At 33.4% G+C, this 22,403-nt stretch overlaps 1 protein-coding gene across 1 annotated transcript in view; it reads right to left on the bottom strand.

Annotated features, from left to right (window-relative positions):
• The window catches only part of LOC132717081 (tRNA dimethylallyltransferase-like), a 33,567-nt gene that overhangs the window by 1,498 nt on the left and 9,666 nt on the right, over positions 1-22,403 (bottom strand). Inside the window, exons 4-13 of the mRNA XM_060700479.1 lie at positions 9,858-9,918; positions 9,567-9,657; positions 8,953-9,144; positions 8,284-8,426; positions 6,920-7,031; positions 6,233-6,351; positions 5,479-5,556; positions 4,454-4,566; positions 1,322-1,436; positions 632-734 (exon numbers count right to left, since the gene is read on the bottom strand). Coding sequence (XP_060556462.1) covers positions 632-734; positions 1,322-1,436; positions 4,454-4,566; positions 5,479-5,556; positions 6,233-6,351; positions 6,920-7,031; positions 8,284-8,426; positions 8,953-9,144; positions 9,567-9,657; positions 9,858-9,918 — 1,127 coding nt within the window. The remainder of the gene's footprint in view (positions 1-631; positions 735-1,321; positions 1,437-4,453; positions 4,567-5,478; positions 5,557-6,232; positions 6,352-6,919; positions 7,032-8,283; positions 8,427-8,952; positions 9,145-9,566; positions 9,658-9,857; positions 9,919-22,403) is intronic.

The raw sequence follows: 22,403 nt of genomic DNA, 5'->3' as shown, positions 1-22,403 counted from the left end.
AGTTTCAAAGCCATATGTCAATGGACTTTGAAAATATTTGAACTATTACAAAAACTTTAACGTAAATTCTAAGTCGAAAAAGGGGCATAATTCTGTCAAAATGCTTGATAGAGTTACCTCCTCCTGTTTACAGGTTGGGGTCATGATGGTGAACAAGTGTGCAAAGTTTCAAAGCCTTATGTCAATGGACTTTGAAAATATTTGAACTATTACAAAAACTTTAACGTAAATTCTAAGTCGAAAAAGGGGCATAATTCTGTCAAAATGCTTGATAGAGTTACCTCCACCTGTCTACAGGTTGGGGTCATGATGGTGAACAAGTGTGCAAAGTTTCAAAGCCATATGTCTATGGACTTTGAAAATATTTGAACTATTACAAAAACTTTAACATAAGTGGTTACGCCGACGCCGACGCTCGGGTGACTGCAATAGCTCTACTTATTCTTATCGAATAGTCGAGCTCAAAAGGGAAATGATGTCATGATAAAAACAAACTTCTTATTCATAAAAGCTATGAAATGATGTTATTTTATTGCACGCAACTAATCTAACACAGGGTCACAACTAATCAAACATAAGGGCATAACATGACATGTTCTGGCTTGATTTGCATTAATATTAATTTACTCACTGTTTTCCATGTTGAATATGAGCATCTAAATTCTGTGTCAACTGAAGCATTTGTCGTTTATATCTCCTGACATTATTCTTGTGTTTTCTTGATCCTGTATGCTCTGAAAAAACAACAACACAAATATATACATAACACAAACTGCATGTCATTATTATAAACACTTCTGTTGATAAACTAAACCTTCATAAATAATTTCAAGGTCATTTAAAAACTTTCACTGAAGTCTAAAGAAACATAAAAACTAACGATAATGTATCAAAAAGTTGGACCACCCTTATACTTGAAAAGTTTTTTTGTTTTTTTTTTATCTTAAAACAAGATGTAGTCTAGAATTCCAGAAATGAAACTGATATATCTGTGCAGACATCAAATGAGAGACATAGCCTCCATTTACACTATTACTATATACAAATTTTCCAGATGATACAGATTTACTTCCCTTGATCAGATTTAACCCTTATATCAGATTTAACCCTTAGCCTGCTAGCGACAATTGATTCTGTCAATGCAACCAGTGCAGACAATGATCTGGTTTGCACTGTTCACTATTCAGTTGGTAAACATTTTGAAATTTTCCCTAAAAGCAAATGGTTTTTGTCCAAACTGAAAGACGGACAAGTCCATTTTAGATATTTAGCAGGGTTAGGTTTCACATCCAAAATAAGGCTAACACAAAATGGAACATACTTTGCCAAATATCTTGTGTCACAGCTGTAACATTACAATATTTACACTCATTGTACTCGAACTGTGTAACATGCTCCTCTTCAAATGGTAGAGCTGGTATTGGAGAAACTTCACCCTGTCAATAATAAAAATATAATCAAAATATATACATTGTTATTTTGAGCCAGAATTAAGTTGTTAAATCTGACAAAAATTACATTCATTAAACAAGAGCTGTTGGAGGACAGTATTGGCTCGACTATTCAAAATTTGTCACAAGGGTGTTTTATTAATAATAATGCTAATTACCTATGAATACATAAAATTGACCGAAAAGGTACAAAGGCTTGTTATTAAGATGTTTTATCAAGTAAATCACTGCTTTATTATTATGAATGCATAAAAATGTCCCAAAAAAGGCACAAACTCTTCAGTAGTTATGGAGATAACAGCTTACGAGCAAAACTTTACCATGAATTTCTAAGTTGAAAAAGGGGAAAAAAATCAGCCTAAATGGAAGATAGAATTGGATAGGATCTTGGTCAGTGACCTACAATTATGATTCTAAATGCATATGTGAAGTTTTAAATAAACATATTTAATAGTTATTGAAATATGTAAAACTTGCATGTAAACATTAACCAAGAGACTAAGTAGAAAAGGGGAGATGAATCAGCCTAAATGCGAGTAGAGTTATGGAACTCGGTCAATGACATACAATTATGACCCTAAGTACATGTGTAAAGTTTCAAGTAAATATCTTTGAAGACCTTTAACCAAAATTTCTAAGTTTCAAAGGGGCAAATAATTCTGCAAATATTGCAGGCAGAGTTATGCAATTTTGCAAACTGATGTACATTGTTACTATAAACAAGAGGGCCATGATGGCCCTGAAGTCGCTCACCTGTATATAGGCCCTTGTAGCGGGGCCAGTTTTAACCCCAGGGCTTTTATTTGAACAAACTTGGTAGACACCCATTAGAAGATGTTTCATGCTAAACATCTCAGGTCTAGCTGGTCAAGTTTTTTCTTTACACATATAGTTAAAAACAATGACACACCTGGGGCAGGGCCAGTTTGGACCCAAGGGCTTTTATTTGAACAATCTTTGTAGACACTTACTAGAAATGTTTCATGCTTAATATCTGAACTCTAGCTATTCGGATTTTTCGAAGAAGATTTTTAAGTTTTTGCTATACACATATAAGGAAAATCAATGACCCCCGGGGTGGGGCCAATTTTGACCTTAGGGCTTTTATTTGAACAAACTTTGAAGACACTTACTAGAAGATGTTTCATGCTAAATATCTAAACTCTAGCTATTAAGGTTTTTTCAAAGAAGATTTTTAAGTTTTTGCTATACACATATAAGGAAAATCAATGTCCCCTGGGGCGGGGCCAATTTTGACCCCAGGGCTCTTATTTGAACAAACTTGGTAGACATCCATTAGAAAATGTTTCATGCTAAATATCTTGGCTCTAGCTCTTTGGGTTCTTTAAAAGAAGATTTTTTAAGTTTTTACTATATGCATATAGGGAAAATCAATGACCCCCTGGGGCGGGGCCAATTTTGACCACAGGTCTTTTATTTGAACAAACTTGGTAGATACCCATTAGAAGATGTTTCATGCTAAATTTCGTAGCTCTAGCTCTTTTGGTTCTTTAAAAGAAGAATTTTTAAGTTTTTACTATATGCATATAGGGAAAATATATGCATATAGGGAAAATCAACGACCCCCTGGGGCGGGGCCAATTTTGACCCCAGGTCTTTTATTTGAACAAACTTGGTAGACACTCACTAGAAGATGTTTCATGCCAAATCTCTAAGCTCTAGCTCTTTGGGTTTTTTAGAAGAAGATATTTAAAGTTTTTTCTTTTGGCTGCCATGGCAACCAGAGTTCTGCATGGAATGGAATTCTTTGAACAACTTTGTTAAGGCTTCACAATCTGATGAACATTGTTACTATGAATAAGTATTGTAAGTTTCAATTGAATATCTCAAGCAATAATTGAGATATTTGACTTTACAAAAAACTTTAACCAAAATAAAATTTCTAAGTTAAAAAGGGGCATAATTCTGTAAATATTGTAGGCAGAGTTATCCAACTTGTCAATCTGATGTACATTTTACATTGTTACTATAAATAAGTATTGTAAGTTTCAATTGAATATCTCAAGCAATAATTGAGATATTTGACTTTACAAAAAACTTTAACCAAAATTTCTTAGTTAAAAAGGGGCATAATTCTGTCAATATTGTAGGCAGAGTTATACAACTTGTCAATCTGATGTACATTGTTACTATAAATAAGTATTGTAAGTTTCAATTGAATATCTCAAGCAATAATTGAGATATTTGAATTTACAAAAAACTTTAACCAACGCAGACGCCGACGCAGACGTTGACACCGGGGCGACTACAATAGCTCTCATATTCTTCGAATAGTCGAGCTAAAAATTATTTCATTTTACAAAAAATAAAAATAAAATGATAACAGTAAGAATGTTACTTTATTTGAAAGCAGGATAATTGTTGTAAGTTTGAGAAGATATCAAATATGTGATTTAGCTATTGCTCAGTTGGGTTTTTAAGTGAACCAGAAAATGTCCACTTCCAGCTTTACTGGTGGAGGAAGATCTCAGTTGCATCCATACATTATTTCAGGCACAACCAGGTATCTAAGAAGAACCATCGACATTCTGTTAGTAAAGTGATTAGCTTCCTTGCAAGAAAGAAACCTGCAAAGTCCAAGGCGGGACTTGAACTTTAGGAGCTTGTGGTTTGAAGTTGAAACCTTTACCGTTAAGCCACAGAAGCCCCATCAATAGCATGCAACAAGAGCACCACAAGCCGTGTTAACTCTCATCTGTTATATGGTCAACACCTATCAATAACCAATTTTTACAAATACATGTAAATCTCCAATTTTAAGGGGACAAAACCCCTAAAAATATTGCTTTCAGGATAATGTCTATTGCCTTACAATTGCAGCTTGTCATGATGGGTTTTATGTTGATACCTAATAAAGGGCTACATTAAAGTCTCCGCATGATGACAATAACAATAATACAGCAGTCATATTAGCTTAACTGTTTCTTTAAAACAAACAAGCAAATAACTAAAGAATCACAGCAAATTAATTCAAGCTTCACCTTTTTTAGAGCAGTTAGTATTGTGGTTGCTGGTTTTGAGACATTATCATCCCACAGTGACACATCGGTACAGTCTAAACCATACACTGGTAAACTCTCCTCTCTACACTGCCCTACAATATATGTACAAGAATATTGCTGGTAGAATTTCCTCCCTTGAAGTTTTAATGAATTAATAAAAATAGTTATAAGATTTATATGGAAATCACAAGTCAAATACATGTAAATAAACATGACAACATTTATTCTAGGATGAGGATGGAAGTGTATTGAGTAAAACATGTGTGAATACATTGAAAACAATATCCATTGTAACAGGGTACTAATTAAAGCAGATGCAGTGGTCTAATTTTGGTAAACACTCTTTCAATACAAATCCAGGGGGTCCCAAGTTTGATTCCCACTTCTCGACTAAAATTACAAAACAAGTTTTTTGAATGAGATGTTCTGTAAAATGGTGATTTAAACCTTGAACGTATATGAACCACTTGTTTCTCCTGGAATAAAATAAATTCTGTATGTTTTGGTTCCGAAAAAAATATGAACAGACGACAGACCATGGACATTCATCAAACTTAAAAGCTCAAATTGACTCAACTTGAGCTATAGCTATAGCTCGGTGAGTTAAAAATTGTTTTTTTTTGGTCTCCTCCTTTCCAACTTTAGGAGAGCAAGTAGTCTGATGTAGATAAAATTCCTTTTTTTTTTACAAACTTTTTATATATATATAATTTCATTTACTGGATTCCCGACAGGACAATGTTCTGGACATTTTTTTATTTCCTTTTTCGCATTTGATAGATTTTATTAGATTTAAAAATGTCTTTGTGACATGGACAACCATAAGAAATGTTTGTATTATATTAACAACATTGAAATGTAATTTCTAGTTAGCCTGATGATGTTAACTCTGTTCTTCATGTTGTACAGATACAAACACTTACTTGTTACCGTGTCTTGTGTAATTAAATAGAAACTGTCTATATTGTCTAAAAAACAGCTCTATTGAAAACAACAATTATTACTTTTAAGAAGTCTTTTTTTCACCCATCTACTCTGATACCGTGCATATCGTCTTGTCGCAAGTTTCAAATCTTCTATACCTATAAAGTAATATAAACTGAATAGAAAATGCATGCTTATTATAATTTTCTAATATTTCAGTTCAGTTTATTTGTTCAATAAACTGATACTGTGAATAGAACTCATAAAGATAACCATCAAAATTATCTTCAAAATTGAGAGTACCTGCTGCAATTAAATTATAGTTAAAAAGATGTTTGAGATTTATGATATAAACAAAAAACATAACTATACCTCATCATAAACTAGATATGCATCATAAAGTTTTCATGCCCTAAAACTTTGAAGTTTAAATTGCTTATTAGAGAACGTTTATGATATTACACAAGGAAGAAAATTGTACCATGTAAAATGTAAAGCTTTTTTAACAACAGATGCAAAACTCACTTGAAGGTTGAAATGGAGATGCAGTGACATTGACTGGGGCACATAAATGGGTGAATAAAATAAAGTTGCAAGAGGCCTTAAAAGGGGGCTAATGGACATTGCTAGGGGCATAAAAATGGAAAGAAGGGAAATTGCCAGAGGAGAAAAGTGGATTAAGGAAAATTACAACACAGAGTACAAAGGGGTCAAAGGGCACTTGCCAGGGGTGTTGAAAATTGACAGTGGCAAAAAGAATGTGAAAGATAACATTAAGTTAAATCAACAAAGTTCTACAACTAAAATAGTGTGATCATCTTGCATGTGACAAACCTTTCTTGAATGCTTTCTGTCCCTCATCTGTCTGTCTGTCTGCATCAGACAACATTAGGTATGTATGAAACTCTTTAAATCCTATACTCTGGAATATACCTGTAGAGTAATCATCTTCTCTGAAATTGAACACATCAGTTTTTTAATAACACAAAATAAGTGTAATGTAATTGTGCAGTGTAATCTTAGTAACTGTCAAATAATAATTAGACTTTTGAATTGTACATTGACCCTACAGATACATTTGTAATTTGCACTATGATTATGCATACAAAGACAGAAATAGGGACAAGGAATTTTCATAAAACCATGTTTTCTACAAATATTTTATGTGAAAAGAACCTACAATGGTAAATAATTTTGCTAAAAATGATCAGTCACAAAATTTGCAACAATGCACTTGATGACAATCATTCTATGAGTTTAGTTAAAATCCCTTGAGAAATTGTTGACAACAAGTGGCCTTTCTACCCATTTGACATTCAACTACAAATGTACCGAATAACCGATGTTTTCCATAAGAAAAAGTAGTAAATAATGGGCTTGATAACAAACTTATTTCCCACACTCGATATTTACTCAGCAACTATTTTCAATCATATACATGTATATTGTCTGTGTTACATAAATTATAAAAGTTACATAAAAACTTAACTGAATTAAAATCTATTTTTCAAGGACACATACTTTCCCTGTTGTAGCCTATCTTCATTGTATTGTTTATGAAATTGAATGAGTTCATCAAGTAGTCCCATCTCGATCATCTTATCTACACGATCATCTAAACGCTTGTCTAATACTGAAAAAAAAGTAAAATAACTCATAACCATTACAGTGAAACCCATCTAGACCTGACCCCCATCTAAACCAACAAAATTGTCTAGTTCCAATTTTTTTCTCAATATAATTTAAGTTACAACTCTAATCTGGAAACCACTTCACTCTTGATACATGACTACTTTTATGGCCCTAATGTCTATTTATATCTCAATTGCCAGAAGGGGCACTGTTTGACAATTTTGATCTTTCACATTTTCAGATTTTTATTCTTAAAAGGAGACAAATAAGTATGATATTAAATATGAAATACCATCATCAATTTGTTAGGTTGTTCAAAGTTATGCCAAAATGATTAAATTTAATATAATAATATCAGACACCAAGAATGTTTTTTTTATTATAGCTTTCCAGTCACTGCATATACATGTTGTTACATCTTTAAGTTTTTTTCAATGTAAAAGTACCATAGAGCTAGAGTTTCATATACTGTTACAATGAATAATTCTTTCTGTTATAAAAGATAGTTCAGCTATATGCCAAACAAGTACCTTTTTTTATATTGTAACATGACACCATAAAATAACAAGAGCTGTCAGCAGGACAGCGTGCTTTTCTCAGAGCTTGATAGTAAAACAAGAGTTATGGACATTGGACAGTGACCTCCTATTGTGCTCTCAAATAAGTGTGTGAAGTTTCAACCCTTTCCCTCTAGTAGTTTTTGAGGTTGTTAGTTTTGATTCATTTTATGTCACACCTACAGTATGGGTCATATGACTACATTCCAGCTTTACTGGTGGAGGAAGACCCCAGGTGCCCTTCCGTGCATTATTTCAGGCCCAAATGGGCACCTGATAGGATCCACTGACATTCCATAAGCTAGCTTGATAGCTTCCTCACATGAAAGAATCAAAAGTCCCTGTCAGGATTCAAACCCACAGCAGTGTCACTGTGTGGGGCAAGTGGTTTTAAGACAACAACCTTAACCACTCAGCCACGGACGCTACTAATTTTAGAGATACCAACTTGCACCAAAACTTATCCAAAGAAAGGCGGCAAAGGCTACACCTCGACAAGTACAATAGCTTTCCCTATTCATCGAGTATTTGAGCTAAAAGTGTTTGAAAAATGAAAATAGTAACATTTTTGGGAAATTTTAAAGTAACATAGGTCATAAACTATATCTATATTATCATTTATTTTTGGACAATGAGTATATGATACACAAAAGCTTGTTGAAATAGAACTTGACTGAAACAAGTGACAAAACTAACCATCTTGGTTACATTGTAGCCAGAATATACAGCAGTCTCTGTAACGTAATGGTCCACTGACGGATGGCCCTGATAACTCTTCCCGCTGAGCTTTACGCACCTCCGACATCCGTACTCCATGTAGTTTATATACCATTATTGCTCTGTACAACAAATAAAATCTATACATAAATAAAGTTAGTCCAAAAATAAAGTCTGTGAAAAATGATACATAAAAAGCACAATAAATTGTGACTTGAGAGACTTTTATGAGAACCATGTCCTTGTCAAGGAAAACACTTATGGCAAGATCTATAAAAATCTAATTGACCACTATTTGTATTATTGATGATTTAATTTTATTTGAAATATGCATTTTACAAAGTACATGTACCAAAGGCTCTAGGCTCCTTGATTCTAGAGACTCACATTATTCCAATATCCATGGTTGGCAAAATCTGACTGACTTACCTGTCTGTTTCATCTGAAGCATATTTTTATATTTACTTGTCCCACTGAAATTTATAACGTAAATTCTGGAAAATTTTCACTTGTCCATATAAACTGTGGGACAACCTGGGCAACATGGACAATTGATTTTGCCGTCCCTGCAGAAAAATTCCCTCTACTGATTTCATTAAAGATGGTTAATAAAATGTATAAACAGCAAAATAGACAATAATATATTACCTTATTATTTTCCTTCGATCACGTGGATGCAACCTGAGGGCTAATTCCGGATCAATTTCTTGTAGTGTTTTATAAAGTTCTTCAGAGCTCACATCAGTAAATGCATCTTTCGAGGGATATGTTACATATTCATCATCACTCACATCAAGTTTATCATCATCTAATGATAGTGATGATGCTGCTGCTGCTCCTCTTCAAAGAAGATATAAGCCGCGTCACGACAAAACCAACATAGTGCGTTTGCGATCAGCATGGATCCAGATCAGCCTGCGCATCCGCGCAGTCTGATCAGGATCCATGCTTTTCGCTATCAGTTTCTCTACTTATTTTAGGGTTTGTAAGCGAACAGCATGGATCCTGATCAGATTGCCTAGCAGGCTGGTCTGGATCCATGCTGGTCGCAAATGCACTATGTTGGTTTTGTCATGGCGCGGCTCAATTATTAAAGAAGCATGTTTTTTAACATTTTTAATATATTGCTATGCATCGACTGTTACAATTTTCATTTTATAAATTTTTTGTTAGTTATTAACTCAGACTATTGAACAAGTTATATAAAAAAACCTTTCTTAAATATAATAGAGGTGAAATAAAGAAAAAATATTTAAACTTACTTTACATTTTTATCACAGTTCAACTCCTCTTTTGAAGTTTCTACAGGTGCTTCTTCTGTTTGTTCTATTTCTCCACTGATTTTCCTTGGTTCTGAATAAGGAAAAATAACCACAAATCATTTATATTTTTACACTGTGGACATACTAAATATTTAAAATGCAACAGGACACATGAAGGTATTTCTGTGTTAATAAATTAAGATGTTGCAAGAAAGACAACTCTTCCAGTACTAGAAATTAATGGTTGCATACTTAGTAGTCTCCCTTATACCATAAATCAAATCTTGTTACCTTGTAATTTTGGAAATTTTGCTTGTTTGGCTTGAATTTGAGATGCAGCCCTTTTGACATCCTGAAAATGAAAGCAAAAAAAAAATATTAAAAATCTTTACTTGGCAAAGTAAATGCAAACTAGTCGATGTCTGTGAAGTCTGAAAAAGTAGTTGAGCTTTCAACATAATTTTAAAAACACCATACGAAAGGTTTGCAAACACTAAATAGAAGTTATTATTAATGTCTTTTGTCAAATAACATGTACATGTAGCAGGTAAGTCACTGCATTGTATACTAGTAATACTAGCAGATAAAACCCTTAAGATTTAGGAGGAGTGTTTTCTATCTTTTGATAGAGTTGAGAAGAGTGCGGATGCCAGTTCCTTTTTTTTATGGACATGGATGGGAATTCTTTTTTGTGGATGGGAAGACAAAACAAATCAAATAACTCACAGAAATCAAACCCAAAGCTTCAGGGCAAGGGTTTAATATTGGCAAAAAAATTTATAGTTGATTTAAAAAAAATAAATAATTATTTTTATTTTTTAACAAAGGCTGCAGTAATTAAATAATTCAAGAATTATAATATTATTTTATTGAGAGATTGAAAAAATAGATATGAGTCCTGAAAAAAAAGTTTATTTAATTTCAAAAAGTATAAACACTTAACCTGCTTGAACAAAACATATAATTTAAGGTTTGCCACAAGTAAAGACTGCACATCCATACAGTCTGACCAGGCTCTATGCAATAAGGGGGCTAGGTCCTTTCTAATTTTCTATACCATCACCTTCGTGCAATAAGGGGCTAGGTCCTTCTAAATTTAATAGGAGTTAACCAGTTATTGCACTAAGGTGACTATACTGTAATATGTATCTCATATTCTGTATCTTGATATTGAAATCCCTTAAAGATCCTGTAACAGAAATTTGTCATGGTTTTATGTCATAAATATGATGCTCAAATTAAGATTTATCAATTTTGTAAGATCCAAAAAGCATTATTTATAAAGATATTACCAAATTTAACATTTCATGTAAATAAAGGGAGGTAATAAAAAATTTATTTTCTATAAAGTCTAAGTCAAATGTTTAAATAAGAAATGAGTGAATATATTTTTATGATTACATATAAAATGTACAAATATTTTCAGTACATATTTTACATATTATTCGATGTTTGAAAATTGTTTTATAAGCATAATTATATACATATATATCATTTCATTTAAGTGTGGTATACAACCTCAATTACAACATACATGATCTTTAACTTTGAATAGACTGTTTCCAATTCAAAGATGGTAAATTCCATTAAATAAATTCAGCAGTGTATTGAACAGAGGTGCTGGTATTTAATACCTCTAAAATCACATAATGTCTTCACATTGTTTGATCTCATAGTATCTAATATCTTATTCATCCTTTGAAAATGAGAGAGAACTGTGAAAAATGGAAAACCTGGGAATTTAAGACATTTCACATGATTTTAACCTTTCACCAGACTCCCCAGGAACTACTTTAATGCCAAGGTGTGAGTTAGATTATATAATTTAGGAGTAATTCAGGGCAAGTGTTCCTTGAATGCCTGTGAAAACAACCTGTGAGAGATCAAATTCGGGTCAGATTTCAGACTTGTGGGAGATATAATTTATAACAGGAAGTCACAGTTTCTCCCTACATGCCTTGTCTAGACTGGAATCAGATTCTTTGATGCTTAGACTGTGTCAGTGTGTCAGATGATTGATGACACAAGTATCATGTAAATCAAAGAAAAGAAATGTTATTTTATTCTCTTGAGGGTAATTTGGTTTCTTTGACTTAATTTTAAAGTACTTAATGTGTCACAGTTATCAAACAAATTCATAATAAATGTTATCTCAAGTAATACAATAGACAAATAAGTAGCATTACCAGTTCTTTATTTTTTATTATTCTTTTATTTTAAAATTCTCTTTGGGGTAATTTTGTAACATTGACTTGAAAATAAAATTGAATAGAACATAACCTTTTGTTTTTAATATAAGCTGAAATGCGAGTAGAACGGCTGTCCTTAACAAATGTTGTTTTTTCATTGTTGTTTTGTTTTTGTTTTGTTTTTTGCAAATAAAAAAAGCAAATCTAACAATAAAGTTGATCTTATGACATTAATTTGCTATATTTCAGACACTTATAACTAATTGCTTTATGTAACTTTTTACCGATGGATGAAAAAAGACCCACCTGTATCCAAATTTTGACTTACTGGTTAATGACATTAACAAGAGGTCACGCTATATGGTCACACTATATTTTATTTTAAACACTTTTAATCACAATTTCCTGAAAGACAAAACAAAACAATGAATTGTGGACAATTTTAAAACAATTGTCAAAATTGTAATCATTGTTTTGAACTAATAATATGAAATTAGGTGCTACCTATGGCGCGGAAAGTTCTTATGAACTATGGTTTGAGCATAACATGTTTATTGTACATGTAAACCAGATCTTTCTTGCAGGTATTTTGTACTGTAAACAAAACAAATAAATTGGTGGTGTTCAACCTATCGTCGGAATGCTCGGAATATTCCGAAAATCTCCAAACGTAAAGGGGGACCACTGCGCACGCGTCGGCGTTTGGAAAATCCTGTCCGCCATTTTATGTTAATCTCTAATCACAGTTGTTGTTTTAACGTTATTTTTAATGTGCTAATTTATCAAAAAGGATATGTTAAGTAACTTTTTATATTTATAACCGTTACTATAGTTCTAATCAATTAAATGCATGTTTACTTTCTGATTTTGCACATCATTCTCCCACCGGAAGTGTTATTTAGCAGACGCTAGCAATGGTCTAAATTATGTAGACGCTCATTAAAAGCGCTCTAATATCTATATTTAGCTCAAAAGGATTTCAAAATGGCGGCGCCCAGTTAACTAAGGTTTTTTTCACAGCTCATTAGGTATAGGATATATTTTTTTGAAATTTTCATTTGCTTTTAATTTGATTTCGTTTGAATTGATACGCGTCATACATGTTATCTAAGAGCGCTACAGCCATCGCGGGGCCTTCGGCCCCGCTCGGACTTTCCGCGTATAAATCTAAATAAATAAAATTAAAGAAATAAATAATAAAATCTACTGAAGTATATAAACTACATGATCGTTGCTTGTAACTTTGTCATAATTTATAAATCAAAGAAGCATGCCTCCAGAATCATATCAATTTTCATTAAAAAAAAATTAAAAATGTATTTAAAAGGTGAACAAAGACAGTAATTTAAACATTGCAAACAGCACTTAAAATCTATGAAAATTACAAATAAGAAAATTATGATAAAGATAATAATGAAATACACTCAGAATCAAATTTAAAATCAATATTAAATGTGCTTCTTAGCCAGATTGGGGTTAAAGCATGTAATAATTTTCTTCTTTTTGGGGGGTGGGGGGGGGGTGGGGGGGGTCTTTTGAATTTTGTTTATTGTTGTGATCAAATTTGAAGATGATCCATTTAAAAATAACCAAGTTGTAGCTAAAATCAGCAAAAGTCATGAACAATTTAGACATCTGACTTCAAAGGTCAAGGTCATTTATGAAGAAGGTCAACTTAAGTCTGGTCTACCCCAATGTGGCCAAGTATGAAGACAATGCACCAATACCTTAATAAGTTATGATGTCGCAGATGGCAACGGCAACGCCGCCATTAATGTAACAATCAGTTTGAAAAAAAAAGCCAAGCTAAAAATTAATGAAATTATTAACTGCTGGGACAAATGTTGAAACTGACTAATGGCAAACAAAAACTATTTACCAATCTATCTACCCTACTTATCTAAGCTAGCTACCTTTCATATGAAAATAAAATTAATACATTCAGAGGCATGGGGATTTGCTTGGGTTTATTTTCTAATATAAATAAAGATGTTGTAATTAGAAAACAAGAGGCAATTCTCTATAAACTGTTTTTTATGACTTTGCACCTGTTGATATAGGCAGATGGTTATAAATATAACAAATTGGGACTAGAATATGGTGTTAAACACCAGTAAAAAATTATACAGGTAATACCAGACATGGGAAAGTAGACAAGTTACAGACAAAATGTTGTGTCTGTTTTAACACTCTTTACCAAGTTGCAAAATAAAATTGTTTTTTCACATCAGACCAGTTATCAAGAGAGAAAAATAATTAAAAAAGATTATTTGAGCCGTGTACACGACAAAACCAACATAGTGGGTTTGCGACCAGCATGGATCCAGACCAGCCTGTGCATCCACGCAGTCTGATCAAGATCCATGCTGTTCGCTATCAGTTTCTCGACTTGTAATAGAGTTGGTAAGCGAACAGCATGGATCCTGATAAGACTGCGCAGATGCGCAGGCTGGTCTTGATCCATGCTGGTCGCAAACCCATTATGTTGGTTTTGTCGTGACACGGCTTATTTCGTAAAATATTCTTTATTTCATATGGCCACAGTCCAGCTTTACTAGTGGTGTATGTACCAAAGGTGGCCCTCTTTGCATAAGAAACCTAGGAGTAGAACCAACATCTTCTGTAAGCTAGCTTACTCACATGAAAGAATCAAAATTCCTGGAAGGAATGTATACAATAGCATACTTTTTATATAATAATCAAATAATGCTTGTTTGTATACCTTCATGCAGGTTTTACGAAAGAATAAAACTTATTCCATAATTTCTAATGAAAGTTTCTTATTATAACAGAAAATTGGAATTGAGCTCAATTCTGTAAGTGCTACGAAAGACATGGTCAAGGCTGGAGTACAAAAGATAGGACTGGAGTACAAAGACAAGACTGGAGTACAAAGGACATGACTGGAGTACAAAGACAAGGCTGGAGTATAAAGACAAGGCTGGAGTACAAAACACAAGGCTGGAGTACAAAAGGACTGGAGTACAAAAGACACAACTGGAGTACAAAAGACAAGACTGGAGTACTTAAAGACAAGACTGGAGTACAAAGACAAGACTGGAGTACAAAGACAAGACTGGAGTACAAAGACAAGACTGGAGTAAAAAAGACAAGACTGGAGTACAAAGACAAGGCTGGTGTACAAAGGCAAGACTGGAGTACAAAGACAAGGCTGGAGTAAAAAAGACAAGACTGACGTACAAAGACAAGGCTGGTGTAAAAAAGACAAGACTGGAGTACAAAGACAAGGCTGGTGTACAAAGGCAAGGCTGCAGTACAAAAGGCAAGGCTGCAGTACAAAAGGCAAGGCTGCAGTACAAAAGAAAAGGCTGTGGCACAAAAGACAAGGCTGCAGTACAAAAGACAACACTGCGCACAAAAGACAAGACTGGAGTACAAAGACAAGACTGGAGTAAAAAAGACAAGACTGGAGTACAAAGACAAGGCTGGTGTACAAAGGCAAGACTGGAGTACAAAGACAAGGCTGGAGTAAAAAAGACAAAGACTGACGTACAAAGACAAGGCTGGTGTAAAAAAGACAAGACTGGAGTACAAAGACAAGGCTGGTGTACAAAGGCAAGGCTGCAGTACAAAAGGCAAGGCTGCAGTACAAAAGGCAAGGCTGCAGTACAAAAGAAAAGGCTGTGGCACAAAAGACAAGGCTGCAGTACAAAAGACAACACTGCGCACAAAAGACAAGACTGGAGTAGAAAGACATGGCTGCGGTACAAAAGACAAGGCTGTGGTACAAAAGACAAATACATGAGACTATTCTCATAATGCAAAATTAAAAATTATGAGGTATAATTATTAAACCAGTCATGCTTACATTCATGAAAGTTTTCAAAATGTATTCAAAAATAAAAAATTTTGACAAAAATAAAAAAAATTTGACAAGAAAGAAATTTAATATGCAAAATAGCCCTTCCTGCCTAGGTTAGTAGTAAAAATATGGTGTTAAATATTGCAAAATCATTAATCACACATAACATGTAAATTATCGCTTAATTCTTGAATCTGTTTTCCTTTTTTTAAAATTCTAAATACATTTTTCTAAAGCATGATTTTCTTAAAATACCATATTTTAGCTCATTTGGAGGCATGCAGCTTTAAAACAATATTACTTATTTAGATTGCATATGTTAACTTAAAACAATTATCTTGAATCACATCAGTGTATCAATACCGGATTTCATTCTTTGCACAATAAAGATATTTGCCACAGATTAAAACCCAGATTTTTCATAAATAGAATATGCACCCCCTCACAGCATGTTATGGTGACTCCCACATATTTATTTGATGCAAATCGGAAAATAAAAATCAGGACCTTTTATACCTCGAAATCAAGATGCCCTAGCAAAAATCAGATTTGCAAAAAAACATGTTGCACACAGCTATCATAAAATCAATGGGAAACATATTGTATGCAAATTTTATGGTCATGAATAAATCTGTCTAGAAATAATTAATCCAACATTAATATACAAAAGCCTCTGATAAAAAGTTATTGAGGACAGCAGCTGAGTTGGTCATCCAATGTTAATGGACTGTGACAGCTTTGAGAATAAGAAGCCAAAGAAAAATAAATGATTTTGTGGTTTTCTATGACTTTTAATAGATTTAGTTTAAATGTTATTTATATTTTTGAGATTAAAAAACAAAAGTTTACAGAGATGTTACTGAAATAAGAATAATAATGTATAATTAGTCCATAATATTCAGGTATATTATTTACACAGATTAACTACCTGTTAATATGTCGATACTTAATTTCATTCACAAAATTGTTGATTTTTTATAAAAAAAAATTCTCTAACAAAACCTTTCAAAATCCTTCAATTTCTACTTTTTAAATATCAATATCTACAAAATTAAGTAACTATGACAAGCAGTATTCATTTCTGCCATGTCCAGTATCTGGCACACTGATAATATGTTATCCCATTTTAATATTTCCATAAGTCGAAAATAAAATAAATGCGAAACCATGTACAATTTTAACCCTGAAACTGCTGCTGGGGTGAAACAGACTTTACCAATGCAGACCATATCCAGTACAGACCAAATTCAGCCAGAACTTAATTTAAAACTTTTCCCAAAAATATAGAATGGTTTCATCTAGATTGAAATATGGATAGGTTCAATTGAGATATTTATGCATGGAAACGAAGAACTTAAGTAACAAAGTAGGAAAGACTATTGAGTCTTTTGGTAAAATAACTTATTTAACATTACAGGCCCCCTCCCCCAAATATATACACATACATTGTACATGCATGTTAAAATGTGGCAAAGTTATTGAAGTAAAACAGTATATAACCCCCCCCCTCCCCCTCATATAAGTTATCTAGTTATAATAAATTATGCTTGTTATTGCAGGAAATAAGAGAGAAAGATCTAGCATTAATAGAAACAACAGAATGGCATTATCACACTGACCTGATCTTTACAACCTGTTTCATTCATAGGAGAATTTTTTTCTCACGCTTGTGTGAAGAAAATGAGGGGAAAAAAGAATTACAGGAAAATCGGAAGTACAGTAGAATGACATGCATTCTGCTATTAATTCATAGAAAAATGTTGAAAAAATGCTGTTAAATGACACAGTGAAGCCGCTGGAATCCATTAAACAGCATCCAAGCCACTTCTGGGAGTAATTAAACTTTCATGTAATCACGGGGTTAAGGTTTTAAAAATGTGGTTTTTGGGAGGGATAGATTTAGAGATTAAATTTTATGAAAGTTGAAATTGAAAGTTAATAGCAGTGACATAGGGAAGTGGTTAATTACTAAATGGTTGTTGCATTTTTCTTATACTTTAAAGTAAGTGTGAGGTATTTTATTAATAGATGTTAAAGATGTCATGTTTTTTTATGGTGAACTTTGTAGACTAAAAAATATTGTAACTGCTAGCTGTTGAGTTTTTAAATACAGATTTTGTTGTATTATTTCAGGCACAATCTGGCACCCGAGTAGAAGATCTTCAATGACAGATAAACTGACTTTCACAATCTGGCACCTAAGTAGATTTTAAACAAATGACTTTCAAAACATGGCACCTGAGTAAATCTTTAACAAGCAACTTTCATAACCTGGCATCTAAGTAAATCTTTAACAAGCAACTTTCATAACCTGGCACCTGAGTAAATCTTTAACAATCAACTTTCATAACCTTGCACCTGAGTAAATCTTTAACAAGCAACTTTCATAACCTGGCCCCTGAGTAAATATTTAACAAGCAACATTCATAACCTGGCCCCTGACTAGACTTTCAAAAAATGACCAACTGACTCTCCTTTAATTTGACTTCATGACACGAATTTATTGAATGTCCCTGTCTAGATTCAAAGTCATGCTTGTGAGAGGCAAGTTATTCAAAGCCTGCACCATTAAACCACAAAGCCATGGAGGTCCCATCTTATTAATGAGATGTCACAATTTTTTTAAATGCCACAGATTTAATGATTTTCAGCTTGAAACAACCTACAACATTGTCATAAAATTACATCCACAAAACAGTCAATCAAATTTTAAAAAAAAATGAACAAATAAAAAAAACCCACCACAACATGGCAATAAAAGTTTCATAAAAGATGTAAAGATAAAAGAAAGAAAAAATCATTAAACAGGTGTTACAATGTTGATGCCAATCTGAATCAAAGTTCACAACATTTTGTATTTTCTGATATTTGTTTTATGTACAACATATTGATTTTAAGTAAAATTTACATTTGAGCCGCGTCACGACAAAACCAACATAATGAGTTTGCAACCAGCATGGACCCAGACCAGCCTGTGCATCCGCGCAGTCTGATCAGGATCCATGCTGTTCGCTATCAGTTTCTCTACTTGTTATAGGGTTTGTAAGCTAACAGCATGGATCCTGATCAGACTGCGCGGATGCGCAGGCTGGTCTGGATCCATGCTGGTCGCAAACCCATTATGTTGGTTTTGTGGTGACGCGCTCATATTGATTTCAATCAGAATAACAACATACACAGTTCTCATAATTGCTCCAACAAAAGCACTTTATAGCATGACCTCTGCTAAAATAATTAATCTAATGAAAATACATGCAAGTGTTTGAGCAAGAGTTTAAACAGACAACTGAAGTTAAACATAGAAACAGGATGTCTCCAAAATTTTTTATACGTTTATACGTTTGTACCCCCATACATTTCTCTCTTTTTTTTTTAAACAACAAAAAACATATAGTTACATCCTGAAATGTAAATGGGAGCCTTTTTTTATTATTTTGTTACACAAATATAAATATAAATATCCGGTATAGAAAAGGCACATGAAAAATAGGTCAGGCATAGCCGGGATTAGAACCAGGTGTCTGGATTGCTGGTACAGCATACTCATTACTGCACCACCGCAGCCTTGACCTCTTTTTTGTGCTTACTGGCCTTATAATTATATACTGGACTTGGAAAATGAGGGGTTTTTCCTATTTTATTCCAGGGTATAAGCTAACTTTTACCGTTAAAGCTTCACCATATAATACCCTTCACAATAGAGTGATCATTACATCGCCCTTTTTTCCAATTCATTTATAATTTAGCAAGTTTTAACTGTATCAAGTATGCTTTCTACCTTGAATAAGGTAGGAAAAACTCAGACTTGCTGAGTTCCGGAGGGTCTGTTCAAAAGATGTGTCTGAAATCTTTTTTACACCAGTAGCATAAAAAAAACTTTCCAAATGACCTCGGAAGTGTTGATGCGATTTTAAAATTTACTAGAAACATTCAAACCCCTCGTCAATAACAAAGAACTCATCAACAAACGAATAAAAATGTAACAAAGAAAGTACATCATCTTTGGGGAGACTTTCAATACATTCTAAAATTCCTTTCAAATACAATGTAGAACAGATCACTTTATCCTATATGAAACAACGCTCTGACAAACCAGGAATTAAAATATTATAATAATTTTATCCTTACCAAATTATCCTTCCGAATTATCAAAGTGAAATCAAGGTCATCCCAAAAGTCAAGTTTTAAATACTTAACTTTTTGATGATCCCACTTAAACTGTAGCACGTTTCAGGGAAAAAAACACTCACATTGAAGAGCTTTGGCTAGAATTGAACAGAACAGGCTAAGAATACTTGTTTCTGGTCAAATCTTATCATTTTGTGGTTAAGCCTTTGTTAAGATTAGGTCAATGTTAGGAGTCCTGTTATGTGATATTTACTTCTATTACCCATCATGGTTGTCTTACAAGTTTACAAGAACAAAATCATAGCATATCCTCAATAAATCTCTGACCTGCCTGACTTGCTAATTGGCCTAGCCTGACTTGCTGGTAGGCTTGACTTGCTGTTTGGCCTGACTGATTGGTTGGCCTAACTTGCTGTTTGGCCTGACTGGTTTGTTGGCCTAACTTGCTAGTAGGCCTGACTGGCTGGTTGGTCTAACTTGCTGGTTGGCCTGACTGACTGACTGCCTGATTGGCCTGTCTAGCTGCCAGGCCTGACTGGTTGGTAGGTCTGAGTGCCTGCATGGCCTGACTTTTTGATTGGCCCGACTGACTGCTTGATTGGCCTGACTGACTGCCTGATTGGCCTGACTGGCTGCCCAGCTTGACAAGCTGGTTGGCCTGACTGACTGCCTGATTGGCCTGACTGGCTGCCCAGCTTGACAAGCTGGTTGGCCTAACTTGCTGGCTGGGTTGACTGACTCGTTGTCCTAACTTGCCCAAATCAGCAAACTGACTGATTGTTTGGCAACCATGCTGATGATGGTAATATAGTAGTAAACAGTAAAATTAAGTTTCTGGACAACCTTGTGACATTTGAATTTTTTGTTAAAAGAATGATATAATCTGAAAACAAAGAAAAAAAAGAAAATAGTTGAAACCGAGAGTACAACAAGGAACTAAATTGTTGTTTTTATATTTTGTTGGCCTAATAAGTTAATATATCTGAAAAAATACGATTTGTCCATCAATTAGCCAATGAAAGTGAAAGTATAAGATTGTAATAATCCCCATTCATTATGATACAGATATTCACAAGATAAAAAATTAGATATCTAAGATTAGGACAAAGATGTTTGACCTTAATTTACATAGGAAGTTGATGTTAAAAAAAGTGTGTTATAAAGATAATGAACATAAAATTAAGGAAATATTATAAATATAAATAGTTCCAAACAACTTCATTGTAAATATTTTACTAAAAAGTCTCCTGTTTTCTGTTAAATAATACATCTCTTCTATTCCAGGCATTTTAAATATAAATCATTTTTTGTTGGGTTTCAGGTCATACAAATGCTGTAAGTAAGGCCAAAGGTGTCTGTCCTTGCATAGCAGGCACCTGGTTTAAACCAATGACCAAACATTGACCAAATGACATTAACCAAACTCAGATGAAGAAAAAAAAACATGGCAGAACTGGGGCAATTTGCTGTAACTTGCATATAAATTGATTCCAAATCAGTGACCTTGACCATAATTCAAACTTTTAGGACCTTATAAGACCCAGAAACAAGAACTGTTGGTAGGAAAGTGGGCTGGACTATTCTCAGTGCTTGTGAGTAAAACAAGAGCCTGCCTATAATGTAGAATTTACAATGTTCAAAAAGGGTCATAAATGCATGTAAGAGTTATGGGTCTTCAACAGTGACCTCCTATTATACTCTCAAATAAGTGTGTGAAGTTTCAACCAATTCCCTTCAGTAATTTTTGAGATACCAACTTGCATTTAACACTCAAGCATATCTATCACAATACCTTTAAAATTCATTTACTGTTGATTTGAACCGCATATTAAAACATTTCTAAATACCACATACTGAATTGAAAACCTGCCAGTCTGATTGTAAGTCATATGAAAAAGAATGCAAGGACAATTCATGAAAAAAAATTTCTGTCAAAAAGTTGCTTTTATTACTTCCTTAATCAAACAAAACAAATCTATTTTTATATAAGTACTGTACAAATATGTGATTGAATATAATATTTTTCTACATCTTTGATTTATCATAATAACATTCTTTAAATTTGTCTTCAAAGTATATTAGCTATGGCAAACATCTCCACAAGAATACCTCTGCAAGGATATTGGTATCCCCTTAGGTACATCAATGTGAGTGTTCCTCATTGGATTTCACTACATGACTGACACAACATGAGTATCTCTAAAAGGATATCTCCACATGATATGTTCTCCTTTACTTAACAACTGCCACAAAAGATAGGGATTAGTTTAGTTTCTTAAAATGCCTCCAGATAAGTGATTACATTTTCAAAACATCAAAAAAATATAGTTCAAGAAATGAATAATTGTTAATTACCTAAGTGTCATTTGCATTTAATGCTATGAAAATTTTTAGAGAAGACATTTTCATTTTAATCATTTTCTGTATTTTAACCTTTACTGTGTATTTTTCAAAGTATAAGAAAAAATTCTTCCAATAACAATATTTGGGGTTTTAAAAAAATGCCCTGCTTACTGGACAAAGAAAGGTCATTTAGTCTGTTAAGAGTTTGTAAAGTTGACTGATGGGGAATTCCCACACATGTATTTCATTCCACTTTATTTTGACTTCTTTTTTTGACATTTTCTGCCCAACATGCATCAATTCCTGTCCTCCTATATCAAACAAACTCAGGTAGGAACTTGTCGACCTTTTAGC

The sequence above is a fragment of the Ruditapes philippinarum genome, unplaced genomic scaffold (assembly GCF_026571515.1).
Source record: "Ruditapes philippinarum isolate M1 unplaced genomic scaffold, ASM2657151v2 ctg61_1_1_1_1, whole genome shotgun sequence".
NCBI lineage: Eukaryota > Metazoa > Mollusca > Bivalvia > Venerida > Veneridae > Ruditapes > Ruditapes philippinarum.
The sequence above is the reverse complement of the archived record's forward strand: the minus strand, read 5'-3'. Positions and strand labels throughout refer to the sequence as shown.